The 14,359-nt window shown below is 44.3% G+C and overlaps 1 protein-coding gene across 2 annotated transcripts in view; it reads left to right on the forward strand.

Annotated features, from left to right (window-relative positions):
- The window catches only part of LOC146798805 (uncharacterized), a 105,390-nt gene that overhangs the window by 55,559 nt on the left and 35,472 nt on the right, over positions 1-14,359 (forward strand). For both annotated transcript variants that reach the window (XM_085626114.1, XM_085626115.1), the window contains one exon: positions 507-608. In XM_085626114.1, the coding sequence (XP_085482240.1) occupies positions 507-608 (102 nt within the window). The remainder of the gene's footprint in view (positions 1-506; positions 609-14,359) is intronic.

Genomic DNA, 14,359 nt, shown 5'->3' on the forward strand with positions numbered 1-14,359 from the left:
ACAGAACCATCTGCAGCTCTCCTCCTCAGCATCATCCCCGATGCTCCCTTGCAGATATACCCTCATGCTCACTGCTGCTCTCCCTCGCTGTGAAGTTAAGATCTGAAGTAGGGGGGTTTAAAAATACATTATTGCCATGTACCTGCACTTCAGTTGAAAATTCAAGGTCTCTGGGGTTTATGTGTATGTTACCCCAATCTTATTCTGGTAGTCCAAGTGGTCAGCCAAGACTAGTAAATCAGCAAACATATTGAGAAGGACACGTGTGTTTCCTAGGAACTGCATCACAACAAAATCAGTGTGGCAAACAGTGTACCTGGAATGGGAGACAGAGATAGAAAATAGTTACCTGAAAACTGCATTGGTCTTTGTGTAAAATAATATGTAGTCTAAAGCTTTTTTACGCAAAGTTTTCACAAATGTGTTAATGTGTGTAAAATATTTTGTAGTCTAAAGCTTTTTTGTGCAAAGTTTTCACAAATGTGTTAATGTTGTTTTCTTTAAAGCCAATTATGTTCCAGTTATTACATCTGTGTTGCCCCTAAATCTAAAGATAAACCAAGAAACACGTTTGCAGAAGGAGACAGAACCTTTGAGAAAAAGCACAGGTAAGAACATGGAGGAAATATTTCCCCAGGCATACTTGTTACTGCTCTAGGTCCGAAGGTCTGCTAAACTACCTGTGTGAGGGTGGAAAATGAACAAAATACTTACTACCCACTCCCTCTCTCTGTAATGCGATCCAATAGCGCCATCAAGGGGGATTCTGGTGACATAAACCACGGGGACGAAAGATGAGTTGTTTGTAAATATCACCAGAACTCTGAGATGGCATTATGCACCATATTACACATTACGTACTGTGTATTTTTTTATATTACTGTTTCTTTTGGAGTACTTTGCAAACTTGAAAAAGCTTTTCTAACAAACTGGGAAATGCTTATCGAAAATAACGTTTGGTTATTTGTAGTAAAAAGAAGGGAAACTATTCAATTGTGTAGGTAAAAGCATACATTTTTGTGAAAACATCTGACTCCAGTTGAAATTTTCACCCTGGATATATGCTGTGTATGCTTGAGGGGAGGTATTGCCCGAAATCATGACTGTTTAAACAACACTGAGCAATAGAAACTTGGGGCAGCGAAATGTGTCTTTTAGAGTTTTCACTTTAGAATCCTCTTGTCTTTTCGGGCGTGGTTGGGATTTGTGTTGGAGCACTTAATAGTGTACTGCTTTTTGATAAATTCCTCCTAAAATTAGACCGACAATGTATTGTCCATTAGGATATTTAATGACAGCAAGTATTAGATAAAGCCCTGTTTGTAATTAGGTGAATACTTTGTAGTGCTATGACATTCCTTCACTTCCAGATCCATGAGCTTCACCTTAACCTTGTATGTACCCATTCCCAGCGGTTTCATCTGCTTGTTTGTATATTTATATGTGATACAAACATAGCATCATTTGTCTGTAGGCGTCACACAGTGTAAAGATTGTGCACTTTGTAGGCAGCAGGGACAGGCCTGCAGGGATAGCCCTGAGTGCAGGAGTTGCAGCAGAGACAAACCTCGTTTCAGAAAGCTGGAACGCTGGAACTGGCCACATATTAGTTTATTCACTATTGTGCACACCTCAAAACGAATACTTTCTAGGAGCTACATTTTGAAGAACACAGACAAACCTCTGCATTGTAGCCTTCAGTGAGACTGGATACATATGTCTCTGAGCCAGAAAAAGAACTGAGATAGGGTAGAATGGGAGTTTTAAGAGTAAGACTGAACAATGCGCATCTCTGACTTGCAGTGCAGCGAAGGAGTTTAGATAAAAGAGGGGAGAGAATAATATTTTTGTATATATCTGCTTATAGATTTTTTGTGTTTGAAATTTAACAAAACGTCGTAATAGCAAGCCAGTGTATTCTTTGTCAATGAACAACCATAGTTTACAATCAGCCCAGTACCCAATGAACAATATTCGACAATAAGTTTCAGAAAGGTCTCAGACTCCATTAAGTGTAGATTTCGAAAGGTGTTTGGGGGCTCAGCCTCTCCATTTATAATTGTATTGTTCTGCCTTACAGCAGTAGTCCAATCCTCTCCACCAGACTGTCATCGGGGGGGGGGGGGGGGGCGTTGGAGACCTCCAACATCTGACAATGTCACTCTTGGCTACCAAATACCTGATTCCTGCCAGCAGCTTCATGTGTCTAGTGTTCCCCCAGCCCTCCATTATTCCCAACAGGACCACCTTTGGTTCCAGGCTCTCTGTTGTTTGAATGAGGTGTGTGATTCTAGTGTGGATTGTGTTCCAGTATACAGTTATGACCGGGGAGGTCGATATGAGGTAGAAAAAGGACTATTCAGGGTCCCAACAGCGTCAGCTGGGCAGTGACTCGGCTCGCCCCATTTTCCAAAGCCGGTCTGGACTGTAATATGTACGGAGAAAGTAATTGAATTGAATTCATCTGAGAGTGGCGGGATAGTCAGTTGCCACAAGTCCATGTTGGCCTTCTGCCAGTCATCCTTGCCCAGTTCCCCAACATTCCGCTCCCACCTCTCATGGAGTGCATTCAGGGGTCTAGGACGTTGAGCAGCAGGGATCTGTATAAGTGACAGATGCCTTTTTCGGCTAAGTGGGCCCAGTGCCAGCTTTGCCTCAAGGTGTTAGTAGTCTAGGACCACCCTCACGGCCCCTTGGTGGGCATCCAGGGCATGTTGTACCTGCTGATATTTAAAGAATTTGGATAGATTCAGTCCAAATTCAGTCTTAAAATAGTCAAAGGACATTGTATGGTCATGTTTCCAGAGGTCACCCAATGTTGAAATCCTAATTATTTCCCAACCACGAAAGCCTTTCAGTTGGGTGACATGTTTTAGCCCGTATAGTGGGTGAGAGGAGTCGGTTTTCCCTGTCATTTGATAGAGGGTTGGGCTTTTCTCCAGCATAGAAAGGGGATCCTGGAAACCTAGGTAAGGGATGTGGGGAGACGGTTGCCATAGAGCAAGCTGTGCACTCTCCAATAGGCAAAGGTTGATAGCTTTAGGTGCCATGCAGAGTGATGGCGGTCACCAAAGAGCCAGTTTCCCAAGTGGATCATCTGCATCGCCCAGTTGTATAAACGGAGATCTGGTGCTCTGAGGCTCCCCCGTACAATGGAGCTGTGCAGTTAGCATACGCTACTCTGGGGGGTTTTCGCTGCCCAGTAGAACCTTGTCGCCACCAATTGGATCTCAGTGAAGAAAGTCGGAGGAAGTATGTATGGATGGTTTTATAACACCTATAGATAGCTGGGAAGCACCATCATCTTGTAGAGCATCACCGAACCTAGTAGGTTATGGGGAAGCTGTGCCCAGAGGTTCAAATCACTGCACACCCACATTGAGATAGGGACTATGTTGTGGTCTCATGCAACCTGTGGGCCTTTAGCATTATTAAAACCCAAATAACTGAAAGGTTCCTGAGCGAACCTCACTCGAGCCTCCGGCAGCGGTGAGAGAGCTGAGTCCCTCAACTGAATATACGCAACTTATCCCAGTTACCTAGTAGTCCAGCTGCATCTCCGTAGAAATCTAGCAACTGGATCAGGCGGGACAGGGTAGTCTGTGAATATAGCATGTACAATAGCATATCATCTGCGTACAATACCACCCTGTCTTTGTGGTCGGTTGCCCAACGAAAGCCTTGTAGCTGTGATTTGACGCTGATTGATGCTGCCAGGGGCTCCATCAACTGGGCAAAGAGTAAAGGCAAGATAGGGCAGCCCTGCCTCATGCCTCGTTGAATCAGGAAGGAGGATGAAAACACCCTATTGACTCAGGCCCACGTGCATTGGGAATCATAAAGAGCCTCAATCAAGGCTAGGAACTTCAATTTAAAGTATTTGGAGGATAAAAGGCCAGTGAACTATATTTAATAGTTTTCGTAGTCAACAAGGAGCATCGCTGCCAGGCCCTGCATCCTGTCAATCTGTAAAAGGGCAACCTGATGCCTATGCAGGCAGTATCTTGTACCTTTGCCAGACATGAAGCCGTTTTGGTCTTTGTGCACTACTGACGTGATAATGCCTAAAAGTCTGGTAGCCAGTATTTTCGCCAGAAGTTTGCATTCCACATTAAACAGGGAAATGGGTCTATAAGAAGAACAAAGCTCAAGCAGCTTGCAGACTCAAGTATGCAGGTGATGGTGGCAATCCTGAAGTCTCCTCGGAGCGAGCCTGTGCGGTCTATGTCAAATGGTATAAAGGAATAAATACAAAGACATTTCTGAGTAGAGCACATTTAATTACCCACTCCACAATTGTTTTTCTTGATGAATTGTATTAAAACATGTTTATAATCTACATAGATAATAGCACCTAATCAAGAACAAAAATAAAAAAAATGACATAAATCACAACATTCTATACATAAACCAAAAGGACATCAATGAGTCATTAGGCAATGTTATTGCCCCTATAACTGCAAAATACAAACAACGTCTGGTACTAGGGGACTTTAACATTCATATGGATCAGGGCTTGGATCAGGACTAGTGTACCATCCTACAATTCCAAACAATCACTATAATTCCAGCGACTCCTCCATGATGCATTTTTGCGGCAGTTGATTTATAGAGAGGAAGAGAGGTGATTGATATCCCCGGACTTGAGTAAAAGTTGAGCATGACTTTTGATTATACGGCATGATGATGAGACGAAGAGGGTGAATGAATATACTCTGACGGAGGGAGCTCCACCATTTGCTGAGGGAGGTGTACTGTATCCTGAGCACCTAGAAAATTAGGAGTTGCTGTATATTACGAATTTTGGCTTTTTAGATGGTTTGAGAGATTAATGTATTAACCCTGTCCTGAGGAGACACTTCTTATGGAGGAGTCGCTGGAATTATAGTGATTGTTTGGAATTGTAGGATGGCACACTAGAACGACTTGTACTAGTTGACTAACCTTAAGTGTACCACCTGTACTACCTCTTAGTGGTCCTTCCAGAACTGTAAGGAGGACACTAGCGAGAATAATTTTCTTAGGGTTATTGTGTTATACATTGATGTCCTTTTGGTTTATGTATAGAATGTTGTGATTTATGGCATTTTTTTGTATTTTTCTTCTTGATTAGGTGCTATTATCTATGTAGATTATAAACATGTTTTGATACAATTCATCAAGAATAACAATTGTGGAGAGGGTAATTAAATGTGCTCTACTCAGAAATGTCTTGGTATTTATTCCTTTATACCATTTATTATTGTATAAAACTACGTCCCTTACCCAGGTATAAAAAGGGTTATTTGGGTATACCCCTGTTGATTTTGACTTGTGCAGTATGTCAGCAAAGAGGCTTAGAAGATGTGGGGATATGAGGGACGAAAACTTCTTGTAAAATTTAATAGAGACCCATTAAGTCCTGGCGTTTTTCCTGATGGAGAGGCAACAATGGCGGTCTAGAGTTCTTCAGTGGTCAGTGGGAAATCTAGATGTGTCTGCTTTGCGCAGGTAAGCGAGCGAATGGGCAAATCTTCTGCTTTCAGGTGGGACCGCTCTAGCAGTGTTGGGGATCCATGGCCTTAGAGGGTACAATAGTAGCTCACAAAGGTTTCCGCTATTTCCACCGAGGCACAGACCAAATGACCCTCTGAGGTTCAGATTGCTGGGACCACACGTGATCCCTTCTGCCTCTGGTAAGCAAATAAATCAGCTTTCCGGCTTTATTGCCTTGTTGATATAAGTAGGATTGAGCAAATGCTCTGGCTACACCTATGATGTCAAGACGTTTCTGTCGTAGTGTCTCACAGAGCTTGTCTAAGTGACAGGCAAAGTCTGGAGGGGAGCCTGACATTACGGAGCATTCTAAGTCAAGTTTTTAGCGTTCAAGTAGGGCTATCTCTCTTTAGTGCTCCTGGGTCCGTACCGCCGCAAATGACCCGCCCCAGACCTCTGCTTTAAATTGCTCCCACAGACTGAAGGCGGTCCACTACGGAATCCTCCCTAAGCCACCAGGCATTTAACCCTCAGATCCGGTGCATGGTCCGAGAGACCGTGGGACAAAAGATGAATACCACAGACCAAAGGTAGAGAGTCTACAGGTATAAAGAAATGGTCTTGTCTAGAATGGCTTTTGTGTGAGGCTGTGTTGGTTCAGCGACCGCCCAATGCCAGGAGCGAGCCCCTATGGACTGAGGCATGAGATAACCCCATGTGGGACTTGCCAAACCCGTACAGCGCACTGCGGTGACCCTGTCTGCCAGGAGGGGCCACCAATAAAGTTGCTACTGTGAGCACGCTGACACTCGTTAATGCCCTGGTGGTGGCGTTTGCATCAGAGAAATCTGTGCCCATGGTGTTATTTACAGTAGCAACCCCATATGTCAGGACTGTCTGCCGGTATGAACGTTACTAGGTAGTTTCAGGCCGTCGCCCAAGGAAAACAGTAAGGCTGCATTTGGCATGTCAACCCCACACAGATAGAAAACTGCCCTGATGAATCCCCAACAACTGCTGATGACGCCGCAGATGATGTTACACCCTCACAGGGCTCCAATAGAAAGCTGAAGAAAGGATTCCCCTGCCATCCCTGCTGGTGAAGGTCGGCTTACAGCATTTTCGCTAGCTGATCTTATTTCTGGAAGAGTCCATCAGCACCGCTCAGGAGAGAGAGCATGCACTGCTGGGTACTGTCACGTGGGCCGCAAGCTGCCCGACTTCTCGTGCAGGATCAGAACTCACAGATGCTCGCTCTGAGGCGCTTGCTATCCTGCTGAACGCTTCCATGCTGCAGAAGCAGGTAAAACTTGAACTGAGCATGTTGGTCCTCAGAATACTGGCTGCTAATGTTGCAGCGGCCCTATTTACACTTTTAACTAAATCCTGAAGAGTTAAAGGGGAACTCTTGAGTACGGCCTACTAGTAAACATTTCCTGGATGCGGCCACCAGTGAATGCGAACGCTAGAATGTGGATATATAACAAACAAGATATATAATACTTGTTTTAAGTAGTTGGAAGCCCTTCTCTCCCTCTTGCATGCTCTTTACCTCTTTCACAGACCACTAACTCACTCTTTCATCTTCTCTCCTACTCTAGCTCTTCTTGCAATAAAATGTCTGTCTAACAGCCTCATGGCTAGCCAAATTCAATCTCTTGCATATTGTAAATGTAGGAATGTGTGCTTATGTGTACACTTGTTTCAACTATCCTATTTTATTGTGACCAGATTTATTTTTACAGACATGACATAAATATGTATATATCCTCATACAAATACAGTTGAATTTAAGTTTTATTGAAATATCAAATCGACCTGCCCCCGAAATAGACCACTTTTAGGTAATCACTGTCTAACTCATACTCCTGCCATGAAAACCATAACTGTCCTTCTAAATGGATTGCTCCTGACATCACTAATGATGTGACAGATACAACTACAGATGACATCAGTCAATAAATCAATCAATCAACTTTATTCGAACAATAAATATGATCATAAAAGCAAATATATAAAAAACACACATGATTTTAAAACCATTAAACCAGTGCATTAAAATAATCATGTCCTTGGTACATAATAAAATCAAAATATCATATGACTCCTAATACGGAAAGCGCTTTTAAGAAATGAACTGACACTAAAGCAAATCAGTGCTGAGCTCAGTGACTGTGGGTGCAGAATGGAGGGTCTACATCTGGTTATCCCTGCTGGTGATTCCTAAACTTTTTCGACCCGCGGTTTCCTTTACCAACTGACCGTTGGTCACGCCTCTCCATTACAATACTAATTGAAGCAGCACATTTTTCCACAACCATCCTTTGTAAATTGGTGAAGTTACAACGACTATGGAAGACTGGAAAGCTAAGTCGGCCACGTCGGGAATCAAATTCGTCAGCATACATTTCAGGGTGGCCACTGAATTCAATAAACAATCCCGCCTCTGATACATTACCACTGCCTGACAGTATGTTTTAAAACACATACAGTAAAGATTGAATGAATTCATTTTGGGCAAGCTATCAGTAGAGGTTGAAAAAATGCACTAGAGAAAGTGTGTGAACTATGATCAAACAAAGATGCAAATAAGTTTGTATAGGTTGCAAAGTGAAACAGATATGAAATATACAAAAATGAAATGATAAACAAGGCAGCCTTAAACTGCTTTGCCATATTTGCATGTTTGACATTTGCAATGTTCCCTGAAATGCTTTTGTAAAACATATAATTATATTCCACAGCCATAAATCACATTCTTAGTAAACCCTGAATCATTCTCTTTGTAGACCCTGTTTTTTAGATCTCGCCTAGCATTGCAGTGCATGCGCTGCTCGCTCAGCGAGATTTATTGTGAACGAGGAGTTTCAGTAGAGGGCTTGAAGCCCCGCCCCTCATTTCCATTGGCTGGCGTCACCGTTTATGCTAAACAGTGGCCTGCCATTGGAAATGAGGGTTTTTGGTTGACGCCCTTTCGCCTCCGAGCCGGACTGGGTCGCCTGCTTTGCTGCTGTCGCAAAGCACTTTCTTATCTTTATGGGGCCATGTGTTTCTAATTAGAAACACATGGCCCCATAAAGACAAGAGATAGATGCTTCACCACAATGAAAGGAACAACGTCACATGTTCATGGAGGGTTAAGCAGAATGTGGTTAGCAGCCCCCTCTCCATTCTGTATGCTTCCTGTTCAGAAATTGGCATTTGTTGGCACTTGTGTTGTATTTTCGCAGTTCTTCGTTGCTTGACCGCGAAAAGGTAACACTGTGGTACACAAACATTGTAGCACACGCCTCTGAAGGTTATTTGTGTGTACGCACACCTCGCTAATGGATACAAGATGACACTACCTCTGTTGAAGTTACGCAGCGATGGAGACCTCATTTGGTGATTTCAGCTCAGTGTATAGCATCTGTTACAAGTCGCAGCTCCGTGATTTCGGAGTCTCGCATAGTGTGCTTTTAAGCAACTCGCTCCTAATAAATCATGAGCGTTTTGTGTGAAAGGTGAGGGGGCGCATCTATGGACACTAGCATTATTTCTGGTGCACCACTGGTAGGAATTGCTTTGGGGCAGGAGCGGAACTTGGAATAAGGTGTGTATTTATCTAGGCGGGAGCTTTGCACAAGTTGGTTAACTATTATTGTATAAGTAGTGTGGGGAGGTTGATGGAGTGTTTGGACCCAGCCCTATTACCTATACCTCTTGCTTCCCAGTGGTTGCTTCACCTTTGACAGACTAATGAAGCTCATTGTGGGTGCGGGTCGGAGACATGACTATGACTTTGTTGGAGGATGTGTATGAAGCACCCCCTCCACCTTTGTAAAAAGCACACCCTACTCCCGACCTTCATGGTGTGAAGACAACAGTTGGTCTGCGGGTCCTCAGCAGCCTATGAATGGCAGGGGAGGCACCCCTGCGACGCCAGACAATAGCAGGAGGTGGGGGAGTACAATGCGCCCCTCCCTGCTCAGCTTGAACTTTCAGAACGGGCGCGGGTGAAATAGCTGCTAAGTGCCCCCAGAAGTGCACGGGGTCACCATTTTCAAATGCAGATCCGCTACCATACCTGTACCTTTCATAGCAGGCCTCGCGCCTGGGGGGGGGGGGGTGAGTTGGGGGGATACGGGACTACACACAGCTCTGTTTGAGTTTTTTTTTTAAAGAGGGAGTTTGGGGGCAGTTCACCCGCTAAAATGGCCTCCCCGCGTGTGGAATTCCTGCCGCCTTTGTGCCATGGTGGGGGTCATCAAGAGGCTGGCCCGGTGGGTACTGTGGCGAAAGAGGGGAAATATTTCCGAGGGCAGGTACGTGCGTGTGGTGTGTGTGGATGTGCTTAGGAATACAAGTCATTCGATTATGCCGGCAGACACAAGTAATGATTGACTTTTCGCGTCTGCACACTGTCTCCAGTCTGGCGCTGGCTGTTGTTTTTCCCCTAAGCAGGCCCTGGCCCCGAGTTGGCTGGGTATTAGGTTGTAAAGAAAGACAGAAGAAATGGAAGCGGAGTGAGGGGGGGGGCCGTGGGGGCCTTTGGAGGGGGCAGGGGACGGGTTTTTTTTCCATCAGACCCAGCCTTTGGAATTTATTGGCAAAGAATGCTGCAAATATTGGAAATGCCACCCCGTCCAAACAGTTTTCATAATTGTGATGGAGGAAGCAAAGGGCTGAAAAGAACTTTTGTTTGCAAGTTACAAGTTTTTCTGTTTTCTCCTTCACCGACCAGGTTGGTCTGGAAAATATCCAGCAATGGATGTAACTCGGCGGGAGAGAGGAGGGGTGGGGGTGTCTTTGCGTGACAGAAAATAGGGGGAGATGGGAACGGGGCGCCTTTTTCCTTTTTTAGGTCTCGCCTAGCAGCGTGCATGTGCTGCTCTGCAAGACTTATTGTAAGGGGCTTTCAAAAGCTCACCACACGCGGGTAACCGCAAGCAATAGGCCACACACGCACAAGTGTGGCCTATTGCTTGCAGTTACCCGCACAGGCGCCATATGTTTTGAATTATCGTGCCCAGACACGGGCGTGATGATTCAAAACATATGGCCTGGTGTTCGCTCTCGCACGCGCGCCACTCGCAGGACGCTGCATTCCTTTTTTTTTTTAAACTTTCAGCGCGAGGCGCGCGTTTTTTCCCTTTCTGTGTTTAAATGCATATTCTTCACTCACCAGTTTAATTTAATTCTGTACTACAAACGAGCACAAACGAGTGAAGTAAAGACTTTTAATTCCTTTACAAGAGTGCCATCTAGTGGATTTTCGAAGTATATATTTTTTATAGATTTATAGATATCTTCTCAGAAGCAGGCAGCACGAGTAAAGTGAAAGCAATATTTGAATGTAATAAAACCTACTACAAGAGTGCGTAGTAGTCACACGCTTTCTTGTGGTTCTTTTGTTGCCTGGTTACCAGTGTGTGGCCGAAGAGAAACTTTCAGTACGTCACTACGCAACGTTAAATGTCATGACGCCACGTCAAGCAGTCACTTGCAATTTCATTCTGCGTGTGTAGAGTGTTGTGTTCAGGTAACTAACGTTGCCATGGGTTGTATTTGTTATTTTATGCCCTCGGTGTCCCAGCGTGTTTCCACCATAAAAGTACAACATAAAATGTGTAAGTTCTGGATGTTACCAACATGCAAATTGATGGCAGAATTCCCTGGAGGGTGGGGGTGGATCATGGTCTGATATGGTTTAGCCAGAATATTTTCATCATGCCGCCCGTCATTCTGTCCTGTTTCTATCCCCTTTAGACCGGCATCCTCAAAGTTAATAAACCTTATTTACACTAGTAGCAGTACCAAATCTATTTCCAGTTGTAAAATAACCACAAACCAATAAATAGAAGATTGCCCCTCCTGCATTGCGTGAGTTGGTGTCGCCCAGTGAAGTTCCAGCTTAATTGTCAACATGAGGGTTGTTGACAGAATTATCACTGCTTCCTGGAGACCTTCTGCTAACAATGAACAAGGACCTTATCACTGTTTGGTGTTCTACCTCATAAATCCTCTGTGCTGCTGATTGCTGCTGCTAATTGATCTCTCATCACTGTACTTCCCTGTTCCCTTGGCTCAACCTGGGGTTTCCTCGCCTCCTGCCCGTGGCCTTTGCGCAACCGCTGTAAAACTGTACCCATGAAAGGGTTTATGTTTTATTCCATCTCCTTTTTATTCTTTTTATTTTAATGCATTTAATTTATTCTGTTTTTCCGCCTTTGGTCTTTGTCATTGATCTTTTACACTTTTATCCTATAGAAAGTTCTGCTTTTACGTTGCGTTTTTTTTAATAAAGATGGTGTTTCATTTGAAAGGATGAGAGCTTGCTGACTTGTTGATGTATAGAAAGTTTTCATTAGGCAAGCATAGTTTTGCATAGTTCATTCACTAAGGTTCCTGCTTTTCCTACCCTTCTGCTCCAGATGTAATTATGCTCCAAACTTCAATTTTGCTAAGGTGTTAAAACAAAAACTTGGCAGGTATCCCAAAATAACCTATCCTAGAATTTGTCATCACTTCTGCTCGGGTGCCCTGCTGGCGCTTTGGGTGACGTCTCGGGGATTCATCTCCAGACTTCTCCCAATACTCTGAAATTTCTGAAACAAGCCCTATCTTACGGAAATCTTTCTTAGATTTGTTTTGTCCATATCTGGATTCAGTTTTGTCGTGTAGGGGTAAAGAGAAATCCATCCCTTCTCTGTCTCCCAACTGTCGAAATGTAATTTCTGGAGGGGTTATTCAACCAAACCTATTTAGATTCTACAAACTAGATTGCTGAAAAAAATGATCGCTTTTATATTGGAATATTCACACTTTAATTCGGACTATAAAGTCTCCGAGCACATGTCGCAAGAGGGGTGGTATGACTCAACAGAGAGGGCATAGCCAATAGGTCTCGCTTTTAGGACCTTATAAGTATTTAGTTATGCAGCACAATATCCTTGGTGCAACAACATCAACCGTTGCATGGCTAAACACTTATAAGGTCCCCAAGGCGAGACCTATTGGCTATGCCAATGCTTCTTTTCATCCTTCAGTCTATCATTTTGTTACATTAAAGGCAGCTTTAAGAGTTCCAGGGAAACACACCCAAAAGTCATGGATTCTCACGAACAGACGACCGCAGTCGCACACAACCGGCCGGTGATTGAGCGCGAGCTTCCTCGCCCTGTATTTGCTTTTTTGGACTAAAAAACGAGGGTCTTTATTGGAAGGGGACAGTTAAGCGAGATGGAGGGGGCACTAAATGACCTACATTCATGATATTATCCTTTTAAATCACATCATCACGCCGCACTTATGCTGCCTCTATGCGCTGTACACTGTAAATAACAAATGTCCTCATAACCGTGTCCAATGGGTATCAGTTTACCGAACTCGGAAGGGGGGTAAGTTAGTGTATGTACAGACCAAACAGACTTATGTACTCATTTTGTCAGCCCTGGAAGGATGAAGAGCGGATGTTGCCTAAACCCTGTGAAATGGGCGTGCTTCCAACAACTCAGCAGCGGGGTCGGCACCTAGGGGGCTGCTTCTCTGGCTCAGAAGGTATCTGCCCGGAGCATGTCATTAGTTCTGTCTTGGAAATTATGTGCCACAGTGGAAGTAGGACTTCATAGCAGGGAGGCAAGGGGAGTTTTAAAGAAGTTTTTTTTCTTGTGGATGGATGTAAGATTTTTGGTCGTGCGGTAATGCACCGTGAGATGGCAAAAAAGCAAACGCGAATAGAGCATGTCTCCAAAAGGGGTCATTTATCACAGAGTTTGAAAGCAGGGCGGTACATGAAAAGGCAGAGGAGCCCTGGAAGCAGGAGCGTGTCATTAACATAGCCCCTCTGAGGGTTTGAAACGCCTACATTTGTTACACATGAAATATTTGCTACATGGAACTGCCCTATGGGGATTAAGGGTGCGTTGCTACTGCTAGCGCGTCCATTTTTTAGGAGGAGGGGGACACATTTGCATTCAATATTATTTCAAAAAGTATATGCAGCCCTGAAACTTTTCTCCAACCCCCTTTCCCATCCCCGTTTCAAAACACTTGCGTACGATTAAGATCTATACCTAACATATAAAAAGTATTTCCAAAACATTTTTCAACCAAATTTTACGCGACTAAAAACAACTAGTCACTAAAAGAACTCACTTAATCAAACTCCCAGCTTTAAGTGGGCGCGTGTTGTGTTTATTCCTGTCCCTGCGTGGACACCGTAGTTCCTTTGCCATGTGTCCCAACTGATACGCCGTATCAGTTGTGACGTCCGTGCCTTGACGTGAATAGCTGCCGTCTGTTTTGACAGTTGACAGCTGACCACGCAACGCGCCACATGTTCTGCCGGCTCCGCTGTTGGAGCCTCCGTGTTGGTTTGAGCAATAAAGTTGTTCATCACGAAGACTTCAGCTTCCTTTATTTCAACAAATTGGCGACGAGGATGGCAAACTCTATGTTTCTAAAGTTGGGCCATCGGTTCTAGGTTGGATGGACCAGGGTGAACTGGGCATCATGCTGGATCCCAGAAGACTTGACCCCGTGCTGGTAGTGTCTGAGCAGGAAGGATCGTGTGAAAACCTATGTCACGAGTATCCGCAGGTTTTCAGCAAGGAGATTGGCGCACTTAAGGGATACCAGCACAAGATCAGACTGAAACCAATCACCACCCCAGCAGTACACAAGGTAAGAAATATACCTTTCGCCATCAAGGGAGAAGTTAAAGAGCAACTCAAGAAACTGCTGGATGAAGGGATAATTGAGAAGGTGGAGGCCTCTGAATGGGTCGCACCTTTAGTGGTCGCTAAACGACATAATGGCAAATTGAGGTTGGTTATCGATTTGCGTGATCTTAATAAGAACATTGTGGTTGAACAGTACCCATTACCCAAAATAAACGAGATGC

The sequence above is a fragment of the Triturus cristatus genome, chromosome 9 (genome assembly GCF_964204655.1).
Source record: "Triturus cristatus chromosome 9, aTriCri1.1, whole genome shotgun sequence".
Lineage (NCBI taxonomy): Eukaryota > Metazoa > Chordata > Amphibia > Caudata > Salamandridae > Triturus > Triturus cristatus.